Raw genomic sequence first — 23,374 nt, forward strand, 5'->3', positions numbered from 1 at the left:
CGCAGGACAACAACGAGGGAGCGCTTCCTTACCTGCACCAGAAGCAGCCTGGTTTGTGGTTCACTGGTTCCCATCCCAGCGTGGCGTACACCCGTATCCTGGCCTGACCGCTTCCTTACCGCGGATTTTTTACATATTTACCATCATTATTACGTGAGTGATATAAAAAGATATCAGTGACTCATATGTTAGTGACACAGTGTAAGATGTCATCCATAATAATGGTAAATATGTAAATACCCCGGTTGTCAGCGGGTAACACCAACCAACCAGCCGCAGTCAAAATGGCAAAGCGACGTCCAGAGTCCAGACTCCCTGGCCGGAAAAGCACACGCTCACGCGGCACGCAGATGCCGAAGCGGATTGGCCTCTGAATTCTGAAACCGTCGGAGGCAGCCCCATGTTTCCCATGTCAGGTCCGCTGCCTACTGCCTTATCTTCAGAGGCCACCGGAGCCCACAGCGTGACCGTGACCGTGCCGTGCCCACCCGTCGTCGTGTCCCTGCGTACCAGCCACTAGGAACAAACAGCACACACGCCGCACAGGGCACCGGGCCACCGGCACAAGAGCAGACACGCACACACACCCGCCGGTCGGTATCGCCCTCCGCCTATCCCCGTCTGCCGTCTCCATCCTTTATTTTCCGATGACTCCTCTTCACTGTCCTGAGCTTATCTTCCTTCCTCACACGTCAAGAACCATGTGACACCCCGCCACCGGCTCCGCCTTTAGCTAGCCTCCCTCTTGTGTCACTGTGTGGCAGTGGCACACTATAAATCCCAGCGTCTCCCCGCTCTTCACCTAGCTTACATACCTACCCTGTCCAAGAACCAGCAAAAGAGAGGAGACAGCACGAAAGGAACCGAGGGAAAGATCGAGAGGGGCGAAAAAAACTTCACTTTTGGACTTCAATTCCATCGTACGAGCACATGAAGATCCACCCAGCAGCTCCCGCTGGAGGCGGCGCCAAGAAGGACCTCCGGCGTCTGCCGCACGTGTACAGCAAGGTGCTGGAGCTGCCGCTCCCGGCGGACACCGACGTCGAGGTGTTCGAAGGCCCCGACGCCTTCCACTTCGTCGCGGCGCCGGCCGCCGGTGCGCGTGCTGGCGTCGTGCGGGTGCGCACCGTCAGGATCCACCCCGGGGTTACCAAGGTCGTGGTGCAGGCCGGTGGCGGCGCCGAGGGGGCAGCTGACGCCGGCGACAGCATGGAGCTCGACAGGTGGCGGTCCCGCCTGCCTGAGCCGAGCTGTCCGGCCATGGCCGTGGCCGGGTACGTCGATGGCCAGCTCGTTGTGACAGTGCCGAAGGGCCCCGGTGGCGGTGAAGGCGGCGACGGCGGGCAAGGTGAGGTTACCTGGAGATGCAGCAGCGGAGGCAAGATTAGTGGAAGACTGGTGGTTGTACAGTAGGAGCAGTGGAGAAGTACGCTGGTTGGTCCTTCATCTAATCTGGAGTACCTAGTAATGTCTTAGCCATCTTTGTTTTTTTTGGTAAAGATGGGCTGTTCATCATGTTGCTTTAATTTCCTTCCTTCCCTGGTTTCCGTTAGCGACAGACAGATGTTTCATGAGCTATCCTCCTACTGCTTCTCAAGCATATGGAAAGCAACTATTTGTAAATTATATATTTTTGGTTGCCTTGAAATCAAATGTAAATTCTAGATAAAACTGTGTTGTGGTTGTGTGCCCACTTGATGCAACTTGGATTTTTATCATGGTAGATAAGATTTGGTGGAGCTTAATCTGTAGACCAGATCTGATCAGTTACTGTTTCTGAAGATTAGGTGCAAAGTGGACCACTTGGTTGGTGCTGCATGTCACATGGATTCATCAAACCTCTCCATTTTGATGGCCCACGGTTTGCAGCCTAGTGTCTGTTAGTCCTACATGAGATAAGATAGTCGTTCTGGTACAAGGCAATATAAATCGCAAAAATATCAATGGTTTCAGGAAATATATGTATGTACTGCTACCAAACCAAAGGTACTGCAGCTTGATGATCCATGTTCAAGAAGAGTATACTTTTTTTAAAATCTTTCTGTGGTTCAACTCTTCTAGCAACAGTTCTTTTGTATGCTATTATATTACTAGTTGCCATTTCTTATGTAACTAGCTGAACTCAGGTCAGTGATCACCTGATATTCTTAAGTTCCAGTCAGTACACTTGCCAGTTGCTTTCACCCACAACTTAAAAGCATAAAATTATCATAGGCCAATTAGTCAACAATACCATAATAGTTTGGATGAAGTAGCAACTCCTGCACAAGGGTCTCCAACAAAAAATAAATAAAACCATCTGTTATCATTCTCATTGGAAGCAGCTTAACGTGATACACAAACATAATAAAATATTTAATTTAATATGATTCCACACAAAACAGAAAATAATGACTAAACTACAAGAATTACTTTGATAAAGTGAAGCATCAAAATATCAATTTGATATTTCCAATGTTGGTAGTTGATGCATGCTGCACTGTTGACTAGGCTATCAGGGTGCAAAAGTCCAAAGTTCCTCCTCTGTCAAAAAAAAAAGTCCAAAGTTCCGCAAGAGGATTATATGAATATACCAGGCACATGCAATTGATAAACATTTGTTAGTTTCACTGGTTAAACTATATGTGTATATTTTCACGAATCTCAGTTCAAGTTGCAAATAAAGGGAACGGTGTCTTCAATACAAAGAACACCAAACAGCTGATGGTAAGGGGTGGAACCGCGGAAAGGAATACAAGCAATGATACTAGTTTAAAGAATCAGGGAAAGGAAAACATGATGGACCCAACAAAGGGACCGAAAACCCAGTTTTGTAAAGTCTACCGCATGATGGACAAGAGTGGACGAAATTCTATCAAGATCACCCAAGTTGTTGCTCATGCATCATATTAAGCTAAACAGCTAAAGCACACAACAATACTTTGTGATCTTTCTCAAGAAAAATGAAATCCATTGGACGGTCACTACTTTTACCTATACTATCAATACAGTGGGTAACATCACATCGGTTTCTAACTTTCTATCATAGCAATTTGATAGAAATATGAATTTGGGATTATTTTATTTTAATTCTAACAATCAGGGCAGACAAAGCCCAGTATCCAGAAAAGAGTTGGGTAATAGGTCCGAGCACCAACCTAATCTACCAAGAACCCACATATTTTGGATACTAAAAGCACTAAAAATATGCAACACAGGTTAGGCTATTGATCAAACACCATCCGGTACCAGGGAAAATGGGGGTCGTTTATATGTACCGGGCCCTCACTATGGGTCAAATAAGCCGCTGGTCACCAGTTTGAATAAATATGCCCTGCCTGGAGCCAGCTAGGAAATGACACCATCACTAGCTAAATGGGCCAATTACTGAATAAATAAGGTCACCATCAGCCAATCCAAACAAAGGTGAATCTTAGTGCCTGCTCGTAACACATATTCTATTTCTGAAGTACAAACAAAGTAGGGGAAAGTAGATTTGCTTCATTGAGGTAATCAGCCATACAGGTCATGGGTCCATCTTATCTTCCTAGTGGGTCGGCCAAATCAAAGGGTTTGACAGTAGCTGAAGCTTTTTTTTTAGCTGAGTCCTGAGCGTATTGTATCTTGTCATCTTAAAGCAAAATTTCTAAGTGTTTGTTGAACACTGTACAGTGCACAGTACAGGACTGAGAAGGATGCAAGGAATTTATTTATATTCTGGAATCTGAGTTTCAAAAATGGGTTATCTCAATGAAGAACTGAAGCAAAATGGTGAAACATGCTAGCACCTGGGCATATATCACAGTACATAACTAGATGACAAGTCAAGTGACTATAGATTTTCTCGAGTTCTCAATGAACCCCTCAACCCTCATTGATTTTCTTTCTAAATAAAACCTTCTGCAACCTGAGCTCAGCATCCATGTAACTTCATGCTTCTCACATGCACACATGCAAAGTCAATAGTCTGACATGAATACATGATAGTCTATCTGAATCCGAGATATTTTCCATGTCAAACATAGAACTGATCAAACAGTTCTGAACTAAACTGTTGTAAAAAAAATATTCAACCCTGGATTTCGTTTTCCAGGCTCGATGCACTTAAGGCTTCTGGAAGTATTACTGTGGAAAGTCATGGTGCACAGATAGTTCTTCGTGAGCTCATGCAAATCCAGCTTCCCTCATATCAGCTATGGTTGAATCAAGTCCTTCATGTAAATCAAACTTTTGGTATCCAGCAACCAATATATCATATGTAGACCTGTTGAGCTTCAACAAACTTCGGATGCGATTCAAGAACAGATCCAACCTATCAAATTCCCTGTGCCGAAAATAAGTACAGATTATGACCTCGACATCCTCCGGACACATAAACATCACACCATTGTCCAACATCCGGTAAATCGCATGCTCCATATCTGCCAATTGATCTTCCTTAGCATAGAACCTGATAATCCCATGGTGCAGTTGTGTTTCAGAACTCGAGTGTGTTCCCTTTTGTATTAGGGCAAGCAGCTGCTCCATTTTATCAATTTCACCTCCATCTAGGCATATTCTCATCAACCTCGCAACTATAGCTTTGTTCAACTCCCAATTGCCATCACTTATACGTTTTAAAAAGTCTCCTACTCTGGCCTCCTCCTTTCTAGAGATAATCTCAAGACTGGCCTCCAAAATAGTAGAGTTTGGCTTAATCTCCAAGGCAATCATTTCCTCAAATATCATTTTGGCATCATCTAGCATGTTCAACTGAACAAACCCTGTGATCAAAGATTCAAAAGCTTGATTACTTGGTGTAAACCCAGCATTCTTTGCAGCTACATACCAGCTCATCATAGCATGGCCACTTTCAAGCAGCGAAAATGCACAGATGAATGCATCATATGTAGCTGAATTGGGATGGCAACCATCCATGCCTTCCATAGTCTCGTATAAGGTCATTGCAGAAAGGAGGTCTCCGGCCGACAAGAAAGCATTAACAAGGGCATTGAAAATGTTAGTGTTCAGCTGGATTCCCTTCGCCTCCACGCATTCGAAAACTCTCATTGCAAGCGTTGCATTCCTTGTCTGACCACAGAAACAGATTATCCTCGAGTAGGGCTCGCAATCTTGAATGTCTTCCGTCAGCAGCTTCTCTAGTTTCCATTCCAATATCTAAAGTCAATGTTCACCATTCAAACAATGTTAATTAACGGCATTAAATATCTCTTTCTCAAATGCAAATAAAAAAGGTCTCTTAAGAATCTCATGAAAATGTATTTACTTAACGGATTCGATCATATCAGCGTTTCAGAAAACGACTATTGATACGCATCGCAACCGCATTCTGACCCGTGAGGAAAACAGAAATTCCCTTCTGCCGCAGCAGTAAAAGCTAGTAATTAACTAAACCAACCACTAGCTTGATTGGAGAGGAGCGACTCACGAGGTGCGCCTTGGTCGGAGACGACGCGCGGAGAAGCGCGGCGGCGAGGGGCTCCCAGAAGGCGCCGTCGCGGTGGGACCCCGAGGAGGCAGCCTCCTCCATGGTCGCCTTGACGCGGCACTCCGGCTCCGAGACCAGGCGAGCGAGCAGATTCCCGTCCGTCCCCCAGGCCGCGGCGGCTGCCGCAGTCCCCATCCCGCGCCACAAGCGCCGGCGAACGGCGGCGATAGCCATCGTCAGCTCGCGGTGGAAACTGGAAACGGGCCTAATGGATGTGGTACTAAGCAGGCCCACTGAATTTTTCGTGCGGAGAACGCCGCGGACTCTAGAGGAGCCCATCTTAGGATTCTAGCGCAATTCGGCCCGCAAGTAAAGGCCCATATCTCGCTGCCGCCTAACCGCTGGCACGCATGGTCCCTCCGGGAGCTTCTTCATCCAGCTTGCAGCCGGCCAGCCCTTGCGCTCGCGCCACATGGCCATGTAGCCGCGACGCGCCTCCTCTTTCTCCCCTCCACGTCTCCCGCCTCTGCACACATGACAAATGTCCCTCCTCGAGCTCCACGCACGCCGCATATAATCGCAACGATCCAATGCACGGACCGCGAGTTGTGTAAGCACACCCAAATCTCAAGAGCTAATCCAATCAGCGGTGATCTCTAGCTACTTAGTTTTTGGTAGTGATAGTGATACACCAGGTAGCTCGAGAATGAGCCAGGGGCAGCCGAGGAGGCCGTCCGGCCACCAGGAGACGAGCGGAGAGCAGGGCGCCGTCCGCTACGGCGACGTGTTCCCGGCGGTGAGCGGGGGCCTCTCGGAGAAGCCCGTGGCGCCGCAGGACGCGGCCACGATGCAGTCGTCGGAGAACCTGGTGTTCGGACACACGCTCAGGGGCCGCGGCCACCGCCAACGAGCGCATGGGCGCCGTCGGGCACGACCAGGCCACGGACGCCACCGCCGTGCAGGGCGTCACCGTCTCCGAGACCTGCGTCCCGGGCGGCCGCATCGTCACCGAGTTCGTCGCGGGTCAGGCCGTCGGCCAGTACCTCGCGCGGGACGACGATGGTGCCACGGCTGGTGGAGGCGCCTCTGCTGGCGCGGTGGATAAGGATATGACGAATGTGACGATCGGCGAGGCGCTCGAGGCGACGGCGCTTGCGGCAGGTGACGCGCCGGTGGAGCGCAGCGACGCGGCCGCCATCCAGGCGGCGGAGGCACGCGCCACGGGGCTGGACGCGAACGTGCCCGGCGGCCTGGCCGCGCAGGCGCAGTCCGCCGCCGCGGCCAACGCGTGGGCGTGGCGCGACGAGGACAAGGCCACGCTCGGCGACGTCCTCGCGGTACCAGTGACGACGGGCCGTTTTCGTTTCGTGCCGCTGATATTATCTTACCAGTGTGTACAATTGTACATGCGTGCTGTAAGGGATCGAGATCTTGACTCTTGTTGGTGCATGCATGCAGAACGCGACGGCGAGGCTGGTGGCAGACAAGCCGGTGGAGCGCGCCGACGCGCTGGGGGTGGCTGGCGCTGAGAACCGCAACAGGGACGACGGGACGGCGAGGCCAGGAGGCGTGGCCGCGTCCATGGCTGCGGCCGCACGGCTCAACCGTGACGAGGCGGTCTGGGAGTGAAGCAGCTAGCGCGGGCGCATGCGCGTTGCCGGGGACACGAGACGTGTCCTGGACCCGGCCGGAGTCCTCGGTTTTTTAGTTCGCTAGCTCTGTGCTCAGCACGCTCCGTGTAGCTGCAGAGTGCAAAGTATCGTATCAATGTGCCGTCTCAAAAGGTGTGTATTTCGACTTCAGGTGAACTGAGTTGTACTGTATATAGTAGTGTTGTAGCGTCTTGCAATAATAATAATGTAATATACGCGCGCGTCAAAGTGTGACCACTGTAAGATATATGTACCCAGTGCACTTGCATGTTAATGGTGAAGATGTGGTAGATCAACTCTACAAAATAGCCCCCTATACTGAAATTTGAATTCGAAGGTTCAGGTAAAAAAAATCGAACAAATTTGAAAGTTCAGCTAAAAAACAGGTTTAACAGTCTGCGATCATGTCTGTAAAAAAAATGTCTAGCGGCCCGCCCCCGCCATCCGGCGCGTGGCGGCCGCGCACGGGCAGCGCCGCGCCGCGTGCGTGGTGCCGAAGCAGAACAAAGCCGGAGAGCTGGATCGGATCGGAGCTGCCGCCTGTCGGGCTCGGTGGTCGTATGCGTGCGTGCGCGATCTGCCTCCTGCCTGCCGCGCGCCAGAGAATTTACGGCGGCGGGCGGGACAAGCGCGGGAGCACGGATCCTGTCCGTGTTGTCCGTACCCCCGCGGTCGCCGGCGCCTGCCGGCCGCCACGCTCGGGTCGGTCGGTGACCTCGCCGGCTCGCCGCCACTACGAGCTGGACAGACGATCGAGGCGCTCGTACGCTCGGTTCATGCAGGTAGTATCATGCACAGAGCATCAGCTGCTGGCTGGTGGCTGATGCCGACCCGGTCGATCGAACGGGTCATCAGGATATTGACTAGTCAATCGGAACTAGCAGTAGGTTGGTGACCTGACCATCTACTGGCGCGAGTGGGGTGAGGTACGACGAGCTGCTTCTGCCTGCCCGTGCGAGCCCGGACGGCCGCGCTGCCGCGTGCCTGGCCCCGGCGCCTGCAGCGTAGTTTGGGCAGCGGGCGCACGTCTCCAACACGTACAGGGCCGTCTGTCCGTGGAGCAGAGGCGCAGCGCAAACGGCCGAGACGGCGCCTAATTTATGAGCGCGCGCGAGCCGGTGCAAGGCGGAATGGGCCGGGATGTATGCCTTGGCTTGCCCTGCTCGCCGGGCATGCAAACGCCAGGAAATGGAAATCATGGCGGCGCCGGCGCGGGTGGGAGACTGGCCGGGAGGGACAGCCACGCGGACACACGGGTCATGTGCCACCGTACCGTACGTTCCGGCCGATCGCTTCGCGGACAGTACTTTACTTACCGCATGTGACTTGGCCGGCCAGTGGCTCGTCGCTCGCTGCCTCGCTCACATCAGTATCCGGCAAAAGCAGTGATCCTCTGCACAGACTACAGAGCGCGTGTCTTGCGTGGTGCCGACGGAGGAGAATGGGCAGGAAATGCATTGGATTGGAACTAGCCGGTACGGGCAGGAACTGAGAAGAAGATCGAGCGAGTTGCATTGCATGGGAGACGCGGAGACCTCCCTCCATGAATCCATGATGGAGATGGATCGATCTGCATGCAACTTATTGCTCCTGTGCGTGCGTGGTATCCGCCCATGCATATGCATGCGCATGCAGCACCCTGGCCCCGCGCTCCTGAACCCTCTTCACTTTAATTTATCGATGCGTGTACGCCTGAGGCCTGCCTCAATATGATAGATGCTTATACTCGGTTGCTCTCGTTATTGATTGCCATTTGCACGGCCATTGCCCAGTTGCTCATACAGCTAATATATGTACACACTACACGGAGTACACTCGTCGGCAGTAGTATAACTGAGTTGCCTATCTTATTCTTAACCATCGGTTTAAGCTTGGAAAATCGTAGCCAGTAAGCTACTAGCTAGCTAAGGACATTATTGCAGTGCGTGAAGATCCTCCTGTACGTACAGGGCTGAGTAGCTGAGACGATCGAGTTGCTGACGACGGTACGTAGATGCAGACGTAGACGGACATGTGACAGCATTCAGCATCTGCGCAGCGCGGCAACAAACTACCGTGGCTGTACGATCGAGGGCACATGCATGGAGCAGGCACCGGCTACAGGTACATGGTCACAACTCACAACTCGGCATTCAGCCTCGGTGAAAACTGTGGGTGACGTATATATGGAGCACGCTGCGTGCACACCGATACCACGCACAGAGTACGCTACAGGCGTACGTGGTACAGTCTGTACGAGCTGGACCAGGTGCTGCTGGCAAGTAGTAAAAGGGAGCGTACAAGTGGAGTGAATTGATGGAATTCGGCGACGCAGTAACCGGCCGGTTCTGTCAATTTTGGACCAGCAGAGGCAGATCCCCAGCTTGTTCGGTTGGCTGATTCATATCGTTGCTGGTTCATGAAAAAATACTGTTGACTGGTTTGGCTGGTTTATGTGAGAGAAAAATATTGTTCCGGCTAAAAATTTACGATCGTATACGATCGTTTTCCTCCAGCCGAACAGGCTAGCCAATTGTACTGTACTGTATGTACCACGAAGCTAATGTGTGGTTGTTGAACATGCATTCAAGTGGCGACCGATGCAGGTGTGTACAGTCGTAGTTGTACTCCTACTGTCCTGCATTGCGTGAGGATCGGAGGAGTAGTAGCATACACTGATGTATAGTGACGGTCTGACGGACAGGGTGAAGACGGAAGTGGGAAAGCCGTTTCATGGCATGTACAATACACTCCACGGAATGAAGTGCATAAACTGAAAACTGAAACACGTTTTTCCGACAGTAAAAGATTCTACGCATTCTCGTATTTCTCTCTGGCCTGTTGTAGGACCGTTTCTGGAACCTGGATATCTCAAGTAGCTAGGAAGTAGGAAGGCTATCGATCAACACACTAATTTCTTTGTGCCGCTTGTTGGTTCAGCTGTTTAATCAGGTAGTATCAACCTACTATTTTGTCCAGAAAATGTGACTTTGTCAGCTTGCATTGCACTGAACTCAGTTCGCCCAATAATAGGTATATAGCGTGAGCCCCCTTACCTGAAACTGAAACGCCACTGCCCTCGCTTCTCACTTTGTCCTATAAACTCGATCCACGCAGCGTCACATGCCCACTTCTCACTCCACACTCCATTCACGAGCCAAAGCTAGCTAGCTAGCTCTCCTCCTCGTGTCCTCGTCACTGTGCACGAGCACGAGCACGTCGCCTTCCCTTCCGTTCCCAACAAAGCCAAGAAAGCACTCGCGCAGTCGCGCTAGCGCAAGCAAGCAAGCACGATGCTGGGATGCTTCTCCCGGCTGCGGCGGCCGACGACGAGGTCGGCAGCGGCGCCGGAGCCCATGCCTGCGGAGGCGTCCGACGCGGCGTCCACGTCGGCGGCCTCGACGACATCGGCGGTGGGCTCCACCTCGCCGTGCTCGTCGTCGTCCTCGGCGCGCTGCAATAAGGACGGCGACCACGCTGGCAACGACTCCAGTTCCATCGTCGCGGTGGGCAAGAACCCATCGGCGCTGTCCGAGTCCGGGCTGTCGTCGGCCATCGCGTCGCGCCGGTTCTTCCTCTCCTCCCCGGGCCGCTCCAACTCCATCGTCGACTCGTCCGCGCACGGCGCCGCCGCCGCCGCCCTGGGCGTAGGCGTGGGAGCGGGCGGGGTGGCGGTGCCCACGTACTCGCCGAACCCGCACGCCGACTTCCTCCGGTCCATGGAGGAGATGGCCGCGGCGCTGCGGATCGACGCGCGCCGCCGCGGCGACAGGGCGCGCCTCCACGAGCTGCTGCTCTGCTACCTCGCGCTCAACGACAGGCGCGCGCACAAGTACGTCGTCAGCGCCTTCACCGACCTCCTCCTCCGCCTCACCGCCGCCAACAACCTCGACGACCACCACCATGATTAGCTCTTCCGACTTCTTGACCGCGTTGTCATTGCCATGCATACGGACAGAATTTTGGGTACGGAGATCAAAATCCTTTGCAATAATTGGCGAGTTACATCAGAGTGCACATCAGCAGTCCCCTCCACATCAGCGTTCCAGGATCAACCAACTGTAAATATTGCCTTCAGCTCCAGGTCGTCGAACTCCGTAGCTAGAATTCTGTTCGGGTGCACAGCATTTTGCTTCAACTTTTTTTTTTCTCTGGGTGTGTTGTGTGACTGTGTGAGCAGTGAGCGTGCTGGCGAAGATATGATATGATATGGCCAGCTTCTATAACACAAAGCTGCATTTGCATCGTGCTCGCTTGGTTTGCTTTGTGCTTGCCTTTGCCTTTTTGGCCATCTCTGCTCTTTTCCTGTTCAGCTCTTTAGCTTTCTGTTCTCTTTGGGGGTGCCTGCCTGCAGCCTAAATACGCTTGCTTTTTGTGATAAACTACACGCCACGCCAAAGGAAGCTTGTGCTGTGATTGTAACATTCGTGGTAACTATGCAATTTTTTTTTTTTTGAGTGGAACTATGCAATTTTCTTGAGATAGCTAATCCCATGCTGTTGGACATATGGATCACACTAGTTGAGCTAGATGATCCAAACAGGCACTGTGTATACCGTCGTTCTAAAATCTAAAGAGCCCCGGCAAATTTTGGGTGCTTCGTTCTAAAAACATCACTTGCTAAACTAAACAAACTAACCCATAAACGAGGCGTCCTCCCTTGAGACGAGCGAGGTCTTCGTCGGATCCAACCTCAGCCCACAGGCAGCAATAATAAACGAGGTGCCGTGCAAAACCAATCGGCCGTCAGGTACAGGCGCTGCAGGCTGCTTCCAGCCTACACATGGCCGCTGTGCAGTTGGATGGATCGCATCTGTAGAGCAGAGTAAGCAACCATCGGCGCCATTACGTTCTCCTGACTGCATTCAGTAGGCATAATTATCTGTAGAGCAGAGTAAGCGACCATCGGCGCCATTACGTCTTCCTGACTGCATTCAATAGGCATAATGCGCTATATAAGACTGTCTCCAACAGAGCATGCAAACTGTGACTCAAACGTAAAATAGGTCATTCACAGGGTTTTGTCTAAAAAAACAACGCTCCAACGGAAGACCCAAACACCTCACCCATTTTGCATACGAGGCTCGAGAGAACGCAAATCTACGTCGTTGAGACCGGCGCGGCGAGGTCCGCCTCGAGGCGCGGCCGGCGGGTACCGCGACGAGGTGGGGAGCGGGGCGCGGTCGTCGGGTAGCGGGGATCTAGGGTCCTCCTCGCCTACGACCGCCGAATTCGGGAGGGAGGGGTGCTGCCGCCGACCAGATTCGGGAGGGAGGGGCGCCGTGCTCAACGAGGGAGGGGAGAGAGGGACGGAAACGGGCGGCGAGGAGCCAGCGCGGCCGGCGGGTACCTCGGCGAGGCGGGGAGCGGGGCGCGGCCGTCGGGGAGCGGGGACCCAGGGTCCTCCTCGCCCGCGACCGCTGGATCCTGGATGGAGGGGAGGGAGGGGTGCCGCCGCCGGCCGGATCCGGGAGGGAGGGGCGTCGTGCTCAACGAGAGAGGGGAGAGAGGGAGGGGCGGCGCCGGGATAGAGAGGGACAGGAACGGGCGGCGCGGGGGAGAGAGGGACAGTTTTTGGATAGGCTGTTGGAGAATGCGAGTTTTTAGTGCGTGTGCGTGACCTAAACTATAGAATGGGTCTATGATTTCAGTAAACCCTGTTGGAGATAGCCTAAAGGTCACGGAGGACCCACGGTCGCAACGACGAAACCACTCCAGAGGCCGGGGGGTGGGGCGAAGAGCCGTGCCGTCGAAAAGACTCTGGGCAGCCAGGCCGTTAGGGGCAGACGTTGACACGGCAACGGCAAACACGATCGCTACTAAGCCGTGTGCCTGACAGCTCCATTCTACGGAAAGAGGCTCACGAATTCACAAGACGAGCGGGGGGGCGGCGCTAGAAAAGCTTGGAGTGCGCGCCCGTGTTGCGATTGCGATCCCTGCAAGGCCATTGACAACGCTGGAGCAGCGACCAAACCAGCACAGGACCCTGGAAAGCAGCTGAACCACGCACGACACGATCTGAGTCCACCACCGGCCATCATTAGGCTGCAGCCTGCAGGTACCATCACCTGTGATCCGTTTCTTTCCGACCGGCTGCGGCACCGACACAATCATCTCCGGTGGCCACGCACAAAGCCGTGCGGGAAACTGACACCCAGTGCACAGAGCACACGACAGGCAGCAAAATAAGCATTACCGGCATCCACACCGGAACTTACACCGACAGGAAAGGAAACAACAGTAACACGGCATCTTTGGCGCCCCGCCAGAGATGCAACACAGCCCTCAGGAAAGCCAGGCGCAATCATTCTGTAAGCAGCAAGTAGTCACACAATCTACCCTGGGGCTCCAGTTGGGACCAAATTAGATATAGCAAGTATATTTACTGGATCGCAGAATAGTTGATGGTAACATAGGGAAAGTCTATAGAGCAAATCCACATGTATATTCAGAACACACACCGGCATCTTGTCAATACATTATAACTTTTAAAACAAAGACCGGTTGAGATCTAACTGAACCTCTGCATACATCTACTATCCATCCAATGAAGAGGAGTTTGGATTACAGATATCTTAGGGCAAATCCACAGGTACAGTCACAACACCAGCATTTAAGACTTTAAGCTTTAAGCGTGTGTTTAGTTCGCACCCTAAATTCCCAAAAAGTGCTATAGTAGCCATCACATCGAAGCTTACGATACATGCATGGAGCATTAAATATAGACAAAAAAAAAAACTAATTGTACAGTTTGGTTGAAAATTACGAGACGAACGTTTTGAGCCTAATTAGTCCATGATTGAACACTATTTGCCAAATAAAAACGAAAGTGCTACAGTAGCCAAATTTCCAACTTTCACCCAACTAAACACACCCTAAGTTTTCTGTTATATATCAGGTCAAGTCTACAGTGTCGCTGCAAGAAAACCTTTTCTGGTCTGATTGTAATTGGACCTCTACATCACTCGTATCTATAATATCCATCCAATTTAGAGGTGTTTGATTCACAGAAACAGCAAATTAGATAACAAGTACCTTACGTCCTTACTGGGTCAGAAACTTTCAGGTCTAATTGTAATTGAACCTCTACATCACTTATATCTAATATCCATCTAATTTAGAGGTTTGGGTCACAGAACCAGCAAATTAGATAACAAGTACTTTACAGGATCAAAAAATTTCAGGTCTAATTGTAATTGGACCTCTACATCACTTATATCTAATATCCATCCAATTTAGAGGTGTTTGGGTCACAGAAATATCAAATTAGATGACAAGTACCTTACTGGGTCAGAAAATAGTTATTGATAACACAGGGAAGATCTATTGGGAAAATCCACATCTAAAGTAATACTGTCAGAACAAACACCAGCATTTAAGCTATTAATTTCCTTTGTCATACTTCTGGTCTACACATTATCACATCAAGACAAAGGTCATTTGAGATCTAACTGTTACCAGAGCATCACTTCATCTGATATCCATTCTGAGCCTAAATATTGCAAACAGAAACCTAAATATGTGTTCCACTACAAATTATGAAATTTGAAGCCATAAATATGGTTTCTCGGGCATGCACGACTTGTCTGCTTTAACCTCCGAACAAATGGAAGTTATGGTACCATATTGCCCATAGGCAAACAAGGACTCAAACTAATATCCGAGTACAACAACAACATAGCCTTTCAGTCCCAAACAAGTTGGCGTAGGCTAGAGTTGAAACCCACCAAGAGCTCAAAGTCACGGTTCAAACCAAACTAATATCCGAGTAAAAAACATAATACTAATTAGCATTTAAATAGCTTTGCCATCTTCTACTTCCACACAAATTCACACTAGGATTTCTGAATATCACACCCTCTTACATAATAACAATACAAACAGCACCAATGCCCAAAAGAGTGGCACCAACCTATTGCAACAGTATACTCCGACATTCAAAGAACCAGACGTATTCAAAAGTGCCAAGGAATATGTAGCGAGTAGCGAGTACCTTCTTAACAGAAATTTAAATCTTCATGGCAATTGGCAAGTCAAGAAAGAAAGGTAAAGCTATAATATAGAAAAAGATCACCAATCAGGAAGTCTATGCAACATCACACCTCCAAATGGAGAGAAATCAATCATGCAATGAATGATACTCAAATATGAAGACAGATCTCTTCCAAATAACCAGTCAAACCATGGGCCATAGACGCTTGCAAGAAAGTACACCTAGTGCAAATACAGCTTCCAGTAGGGGGTATAACTCAACTAGCTGCAGATATTATATTCAAGGTTAACATCTTTTGTCCACAGCAGCAGCATGAATCTATAAATTGGGATCAGAGATAGGTATGCACGCCTCGGTGCAAATTGGGATCAGAGATAGGTATGCACGCCTCGGTGCAAATTAAATAAACTGATGGAGGTGGGCTTTAAGGCAAGACATCATTCGTTTGGATCAAATTCTCTTCTGCTCTTGAGGAAAGCCCTTTTTCTAGAATCTGAGTCTAGTTCATCCAGATCAGATGCAATTGCTAGGTACCCGTAAAGTATCCTCTTTTTCTCAGCTGTCCTGATATCCGTCTCAACCAACAAAGGGTTCTGATCAGAATCTACAGAACGACTGGCATGAGCACGTGACCAACCTATACGTCCACGATCTTGCCTCTCAAGAAACTCAGCAAGACGCTCAGCCTCCTTCAAGCCAGATGGGTTGTTTGCAAACTTGATCAGTGTCAAACCCATGTGTCCTTCCTTTCCATACAAGGACTTCGACTTCCCACCAGAAAACCCTAGTTCTGAAAACAAAGATACGAGATTGACACAGCAAATATTACTGTGACATATATGGCATTACTCCAAAAACATGTGCTTAGCAGAGGCAATGTTTCATAAACAGGGATGGTATTTCTTGAGTGATTTTATTTCTTTGCTCCAAATATGGCTTAATTCTAACTTGCAGCCTTGAACAAGCTAAAGACTGAATTGCTTGATTACATTAGATAGTTTAGTTAAGCAATGAAAATGAACCCCACAATGATGCTACAGTACTTCCTTAACCAGAAAGGTGGCATCACAAAACATTGGACAGAGAAATGTCATTTTTCATATCTGAGTATCTGACCGGCGGGAGCAAATAAATCTGCTTGAAGTAGATCAATCATATGGCCGCCACACTGACAAGACAGGACATAATTGAACCCCTTGAGGTCAGGATGATACATGCCTCATGTTCATGTAACAAAGATAGATCTAGCAAACTACTGTTGCATAGAAACTGCAATTACTTACTGTCTGGGAAGTAGCCTACGCATTAGTTGCATTTATTTGACTGCAAATTCAACAGAAAGCATCCAATCAAGCATTGGATGCACTACTAACTGTATCCTAACAAAACCCTGGAGAGTAGTGGTACCCAACAACCACAGCACAGCTCTTCCTAAGGTCAAGCTGAACGAACAAATTACCAGATAATCCTCATAGCCTCCACGTAATCCTGAAACTTAATTGGCAGCCCCTACAATTAGGTTGTCTTTTAGTTGCCTCATAGCAACTCTATGTCCCCTTAATTTGTGGGTCAGTGGAAGGAAAATATGTGAGTCGTCTTGCAGCGCTAATTTAGCTTACGAGGTAGTTGTATCATGAGATAACAGCGTCTTCCCTCACTTCCCTTCCTCTCCTCCACTACACCTAAAACCCTAAATGACAATGCATGAGGCAACCTATGAGATGGCTGGCATGGACTAATGTACCCAGCATAACAACTCATGAGTATTGCCTTGGCAGTTCTGCAGTTGGCACTACGTCCAATCAGCAAAGGAAGAGCAGCTCTACAACCCAGCAAGAAACCAAAAAAAAAAAAAAGCAGAATCCTGTCTTTGCTTAACAGCAGTAAGCAAATTGCCATACCATGTTAATAAAAATATATTGAGTGTTGTATAAAGCATATATATGCTACAGGCGCTTGTATGCAAACACTGCATTAACTTAAAGGTTGTGATATAAATATACCTGTCATTTTCTTATCCATTTCTTTGTTCCCTAAACCCTCAAAGCGACCATCTTTCTTCCTCCCAGTCGAAGTATTGTGAATGATAACAGTAGGCGGCCACACGATGAGGTCATCCCTACTTGCTTGGACAAGGTCAGAAGGTAATGATTGGTAGCCCTTAGAGTTCTCAGGGACTTTTGTATAATCCCATCCCATAAGGACACACAATGCCTTGTGTAAACCAAGATGATCAACAAGTGAATCTGCATTTGGTGGGTTGGAAGCATGCATGACAAGTCCATGGACATCGGCAAAGTCCTTAGAAGACCTGGAATAGTGCACATTGACCAGACTTGATCACAAATAAATTAAGATCCAACGAGTAGCAGCTGGAAACTAGCGAGCTAAACACAGTTCATTACAAATACAGTGTAATAGAATCGAGAAATGAGAGGGGATCTAAACAGGCAAATCCCCAAAGAATATCATAACTAAAAAGTAAGATAGGATCCTATGACAAATTCAGTCATTGGTGAAATGATGTATTATAAGTTTGTTGATAGCTCTGGTCCTCTGAAGATCGTATGGAATGAGGCAGCCTAGAGGGACATGTCATGGATCGTCCACAGTTCCACTATACATTAATAAGGAATGGTTATAAGCTCCCACTGGAAAATATGGTAATGGATAACAAGTAGTTTTATGAGGTCTGCACCTAGGCTTGAGTACTTGCTTCCAAATCAAATTCTATTAGCTGTACAGTAACAGCTATTGAAAAGTTGAATCAAAACATGAACTGCCAAAAATTTTAGGTAAAACATATGGATCCCACTGTCGCATCAGGAAGCAATTGGTTTCTCTCATCCAGTTAGGCACTTAGGCAGCAGCTGCATAGTCAACTATGTTTTCAAGACGCAGGCAGACATTTAAGGAAAAAAAATGGCTGTGGCTGTAGAAGGGAGGTTCCAGTGGATATCGTGTCCTTTTTTAAAAAGGAAAGACATTTCATATAGAGTGCGAACCTAGTTCAAATATCATATTTCAAAATTCGCCGACTAACAATTTCCTATGTCTGTTGAAATTTTTGTAAACATCTAGTCCACCGCAAGACTGTATAATACATTTCGGCCTCTGCACAAAGAATTTTTTTTTTCAGGATTCACTTATTCCAACAGATTGAAAGATTTGACCAAACTTCAAGAATCTGGACATATCGTGGTTTATAGATGCCAGCTTGATGTACCTTTACTCCAATGATACAATGATTGTATGCCATGTCCTCACACCTCCCTCAAAAACCTCCAACAAAAAAGAGGGAGAAAAAACTCCCCGACAAATGAATTACCTTCTAACAAAATTTCATTCTAATATCCAATAACTTCCATCCTCTCTCATGCATTTATTGTCATGACTCCTCGTTATCTTTATCCTCTCAGCTTCCCTAGATGTATTCACTAACAACGCTATCATGAGTGCAATCCATTGTTGCAGCTGTCCTACTCATTGTTCTCAAGTATAGCTACTCACCCACTCTTCACAATCCCAACATTGCAAAATTTAGTTGCACACAGCACAGGGCAAGCACGACCGTGCAGATTGAGCGGGCAGAGAAGGCCTGACACAGGCTGCTTATCTCAACCAGGCATAGTGGCCACGCACTGTGTGCAGTTTAGGCCAAATACAAGCAGAAGGGCATGATGTCAGCAGGGGTATCCTCCTCATGGGGGTTGAGTACTAGAATAGTAAAAGTTAATCCTAGAAGCAATCGCAGGCCTTATCGGCAATACAAGCTCAATCAGGAATATTGCAGTTACTATGCCAGCCACAGAACAAGTTTAATAACGTATAGCATCATGCAGAATGGACGAATAATAAAAGATATGACAAACAATAAAAGGAAATGAAGCGGCACAATTTCAGGAAACAATTAAAAAAACATATAAAGCTATGCCTCTAGCATCCCAAACAACCACAATACCTCAAGGACTGGCTTGTTTCAAATATCCAGATACTTTAGATACTACTGATAAGGCACTTGGGACATCAATAGCCTTTTTGGTTACTTGTATACACCTTAGCCTGGCACGTATGAGCTCAGCCAGGCTCATTTAAGCCAGGCTGGACTCATAGGCCCTGTTTGGGACTGCGGCCTCCCACCGCACAGTGCGGTAGACGAGCAGTGGTGAGGGAGCCACGATACATAAAATTGGGTTCGTAGTTCATTTTCGCGGTGGTTGAGTCGGACGCAGTGAGAAAAATCAAAAGGTATCGCGCGGCGTTTGGCGGGATTCTGGGCTTCCTTCGACCACCACCGCGAGATGCGCGATCCCAAACAGGGCCATACAAGGTCGCTTTGTTTGGTTGCTCGTATTTGTCCATCCAGGCAGTGTTTGGATAAAATGTGTAAGGCAAAAGTAATTACTCCCTCCAGTACCATTTCTGAGGCGCAGGGGCTCAAATTCTAGATATCAAGGAAACACTGGATACCGAGGAGGGGTATTAAACGGTGCAGGATTGTGAGCTCATATTTGCCAGGTCGAAGTCCTGTGTTGGATTCCTGATTCACTTCATTCACTCATTGCATACATGCATGCGGTTGCTACTCAGCACATCGCCAAGAAAATGCTAGTGCCCAGTTGCAGCCAACCGTTCGGTTTCCATGCGGTCACTAATGCCTGCCTAACAAGATTTCGAAGTCTTAGTTTTCCTTATTAAGCCTTAATTAGCTCTTGAAGTCACTAATGTCATTAATATATACTGATTGTCTACTAATCATATCATTTGCTGGGAGCCACATCGCATCCAGCGATCCGGGCCCACGGGAAACGGAAATGAAACTCGTTTCCCGAGTGGCAGGCTGAGGGAGCTCTTTTGCATCCTGTGGGACAGGCTCAAGCCTTGTACAGGCAACCAAACAGGCTACAAACAAGCACAAAAATGAAACCAACACAACTCGTATATTTGTCTAGAAACTAAGAACAAAAATGGCCCAAACATTAATGGTGCACAAAGTATTTGACACTCAAAATACACAAGTGTGCTATGTACTATATGATAGCACCATCTGAAGCCCAATAGCTTGAGATATGTTGGGAAAGAAAATTATTCAGATCATAAATCATGCATACAAAATATAGAAGTGAGAGAGTGAAATTAACCATGAAAAATTGAAAAACACATAGCACAACCTCAATAATAAACTAAACATACAAAAATAAGAGCTGCAACAAGATCAAATAAACATTCACAAGCACACAATTGCAGCCAAGCAATCAATGAACAAGGATATTAGTGGCAGATCTACCAGATCTGTCCATGCCACCACATATAAGAACTCAGCAAGAAGTAAAGCAGGATATGCATATTATATATATTTTCAGAAATCTGTACTCAGATAACCTCACACATCAATGCGGCTCTTATTAAAAACTTGCAGTTTCCTACTAGATGTCAAAGGCAGGATGAAACCACTGTGGTTCTATACTTCTAGGTAGACTTCTGATCACAAAAGTGCCACTTTAATTCAATCTTTGATGGGTAGTCAGACGTAATTCAGTCTTCAATAGGTAGGAAATAGACATAAGAAAAAATATGTACAGAGTAAGCTTATACATTACAAAATCAAAAGACATGCAATAAGCGCCGGTGATAGATATATGGTTCACTAGAATGGATATATCATTACTCTTATGATGGAAAACAAAAACCTCAAATAACTCAAAGTAATCCTTGGAGCAATGATGGCATTATACCAAGTAGCAAAAGGCAGAAAATCTGTTGCTTGACATACCTAGCAACTGCAACACCAGTACCAGATAAAACTAATCAACCTCGACATTCCTAGTAGTCTAGTACTGCTAACTGATATCTAACTCATTCCTAGTACTGCTAACTGATATCTGTTAGTCCATAACCAACACGGAACTCTGCCTTTAAAAAATGCATACCAATTAAGCCGCATGATATACTAAAGAAAGACCTATTGGCGGCAATTTTTCAGTAAAGAGATAGCTGTTCGGTGGATTTCTCCACCCAGACATAGACATAACATAGTCAGTTCCAGTTCAACTAGATCATAACAATAAGGAGATACTGTTTGGTGGGTTTCTCCAGCCAGACAGACATAACATACAGTGCCAGTTTAACTGTAGATCACAGCTGAAAAACAAGTCGTATCAAGTCAGAGTAAGAGCCAGCTCAACAATAGCAAGAAACCAACACAGGAACTTGACTACAAATGATACTAGAAAGCTTGCCAGGAAGAAGGCAGCAAACAGTGTGGGATCGCCAAACCTGCCACATGCGAGACACGGGACACGGCCTCCCTCGAGATAGCTCCGCCTCTGCACGGAGCTCTCGTTGAGCATCTTGGCGTACTTGAGGAACGCCCTCCTGAGCGCGTGCCGATCCACCGCTGCATGTGGCGGCGGTTGATGCGGCCCGTCGAGCCGCGGCTGCTTGGGGTGCCTCGGGAAGCCCTCGTCCTGGTCGGCGGGGTGTTTGCGCCTAGCCTCGTGCGGCGGCATCTGCACAGGCATGGGCATCTGCGGCGGCGGCGCCTGATGCGGCGGCCAGAGGTCCGGGGAGGCGCGGGGGAGGAGGTGGTGTGGGAGGGGTGGCAGGGGCGCCGGCTCGAAGGGGTAGTCAGGGGGCAGGGCGAAGTAGGTGCGGACGGTGCCGTCGGCGAGGAGCATGGTGCGGCGGTCGAGGTTGTGGAAGCCGTACGGCTGCGGGGGAGGAGTCTCCGCCGCTGGCTGCAGCTGAGACTGCGGCCGGAGCGCGGCTGCCGGCGACGCGGGGTTGCGGGCGTGTGGTGCTGGCGCGGTAGGGGGCCCCGGATGGCGCCTGGAGTCCGCTGTGCGGGTGGGGGTCGGGGTGCGGGCGGAGGTGGATGGCGCGGCCTTGTCCCCGGCCGGGGCGGCGCCCGGTGGCGGTGGGCCCCAGCGAGATTTGCGGGCCGGCGCCATGCCAGCGGGGGCCTTGCCTGCGGCGGACGGCCGCGAAGGAGGAGGGTTAGGGTTCTTCATCGCTTAGAGAGACGCGATCGCGATGGAAGCTGTGTGGATTTGGGGGGATGCGACTGGATTTGGATGGCGTCGGAGACAGGACGAACGAACAGAGGGGGGGGGGGGGGGGGGGGGGGGGGGGGGGGGCACAGCCTCAGAGTGCCAGCACGTCGCACGCGAACGGGGTCGATGACGAGGCTTGTCTTGAAAGTGTATCCCATAGGTTTACGCTTGTTTCTCTGCCTTTCCATACTTGATTCCACCCCCTCACATTTTTTTTTTCTAAATTCCGTGTCTCTTCCCTTCTTCGTCTCCAAATCCAGCAGTCCTATAAAGAAAATCAGGGCAGGCAGGCCGACCAAGCGGTGGTAATGACGGCTAGACGGCGTTCGGGTCCCAACGGCCTGGCGGAGGCGGCGCGGGGGTCCCATGGCTAGAGCTTGCCGCGGAAGGAGGGGAGAGAGGGAGGAGGAGGCCGCAGCGGGGCGGTGGGTGGCGGCAGGGGCGAGGAGGAAGAAGAACAATAAAAGAAATTGGGTGATTTGCACTCGGTTGTTGGATAGACAACTCCTTACGCAATTGGTACTGAAAGGCGTACTTCGGGTGTGATCGACTAGCTACACATGGCTTCGGGTGTTGTTGCGTTTAGATCTTCGATGATCAGGAAGCCTCGCTCGGTCCTAGGGCCTGGCTGATCTGGGGTAGACCCGTTATATGTACCATTTGACATTTGTTTAGTTGACTATATGAATACATAGTAGATATAGATATATAAGTTATTGTTTGTCGAGCTCAAAAAAAATTGAAAACGATTCTCGTTTCCATGGAGCCAAGCTTGATGGGGCTCAGTAGATAGAGAACGCCATCGATGAGTTGTTTGTCGCTAGGCTCAATCAGAAAACAAGACGAAGCTCGAAAGAGAACTCCAACCATGATCTCACAACTCTCGCACAAGGAATTTTGTCAACATATCAAAACACACTTAGATTAGGGTATCCCGACAAGCGTCTAAGTCGTAAGCTGACTTCGGATTTTGGGCAATGTGAAGGTGAGAACGTGGAAAGAGAACATCGCTAATGAGTGGTTTGTCATTACTCATTAGTCTAGATAAAAAAATGAGTCAAGAAGGTGGAAAAAGAACTCCAACCATGATTTTCATGGCCCTTGCATGAGAATTTTTATCGATGGATCCAAACGTCATCACACATAAAAAGAAGCCCTAAGCCGATCACGCAAGCCTGTGGATACAATGGCAGGACGAGCAAGGCTAGCGCCACTAGGTTGGGAAAGGGCAGTGGCATGGTAGAAGAAAGGGTCGGTGCCCGCGATTGGCGGCACGAGAGAAGCTGAGCTA

At 49.1% G+C, this 23,374-nt stretch overlaps 4 protein-coding genes and 1 pseudogene across 4 annotated transcripts; 3 read left to right on the top strand and 2 right to left on the bottom strand.

Annotated features, from left to right (window-relative positions):
• The first annotated feature begins 742 nt into the window (after window positions 1-742).
• LOC136507345 (uncharacterized) lies at window positions 743-1,703 on the top strand. The gene has a single exon (XM_066502106.1). It carries the CDS (start codon window positions 931-933, stop codon window positions 1,411-1,413), a length of 483 nt encoding a protein of 160 aa, XP_066358203.1. The 5' UTR covers window positions 743-930; the 3' UTR covers window positions 1,414-1,703.
• Window positions 1,704-3,131: 1,428 nt separating this feature from the next.
• On the bottom strand, window positions 3,132-5,667 carry LOC136507354 (pentatricopeptide repeat-containing protein At2g48000-like). The gene is made up of 2 exons (XM_066502112.1): window positions 5,408-5,667; window positions 3,132-5,136 (listed from the first exon to the last, which is right to left on the bottom strand). Exons 1-2 carry the CDS (start codon window positions 5,639-5,641, stop codon window positions 4,144-4,146), a joined length of 1,227 nt encoding a protein of 408 aa, XP_066358209.1. The 5' UTR covers window positions 5,642-5,667; the 3' UTR covers window positions 3,132-4,143.
• Window positions 5,668-6,113: 446 nt separating this feature from the next.
• On the top strand, window positions 6,114-7,060 carry LOC136507365 (late embryogenesis abundant protein D-34-like; annotated as a pseudogene).
• A 2,979-nt stretch (window positions 7,061-10,039) lies between these two features.
• LOC136507374 (transcription repressor OFP12-like) lies at window positions 10,040-11,374 on the top strand. Its single transcript, XM_066502124.1, has one exon. The coding sequence runs from the start codon at window positions 10,332-10,334 to the stop codon at window positions 10,947-10,949; it is 618 nt and encodes a 205-aa protein (XP_066358221.1). The 5' UTR covers window positions 10,040-10,331; the 3' UTR covers window positions 10,950-11,374.
• A 3,787-nt stretch (window positions 11,375-15,161) lies between these two features.
• On the bottom strand, window positions 15,162-22,127 carry LOC136552586 (protein SUPPRESSOR OF GENE SILENCING 3 homolog). Its single transcript, XM_066544150.1, has 3 exons — window positions 21,308-22,127; window positions 17,035-17,342; window positions 15,162-15,821 (listed from the first exon to the last, which is right to left on the bottom strand). Exons 1-3 carry the CDS (start codon window positions 22,039-22,041, stop codon window positions 15,469-15,471), a joined length of 1,395 nt encoding a protein of 464 aa, XP_066400247.1. The 5' UTR covers window positions 22,042-22,127; the 3' UTR covers window positions 15,162-15,468.
• Between the last annotated feature and the right edge of the window lie 1,247 nt (window positions 22,128-23,374).

The sequence above is a fragment of the Miscanthus floridulus genome, chromosome 1 (genome assembly GCF_019320115.1).
Source record: "Miscanthus floridulus cultivar M001 chromosome 1, ASM1932011v1, whole genome shotgun sequence".
NCBI lineage: Eukaryota > Viridiplantae > Streptophyta > Magnoliopsida > Poales > Poaceae > Miscanthus > Miscanthus floridulus.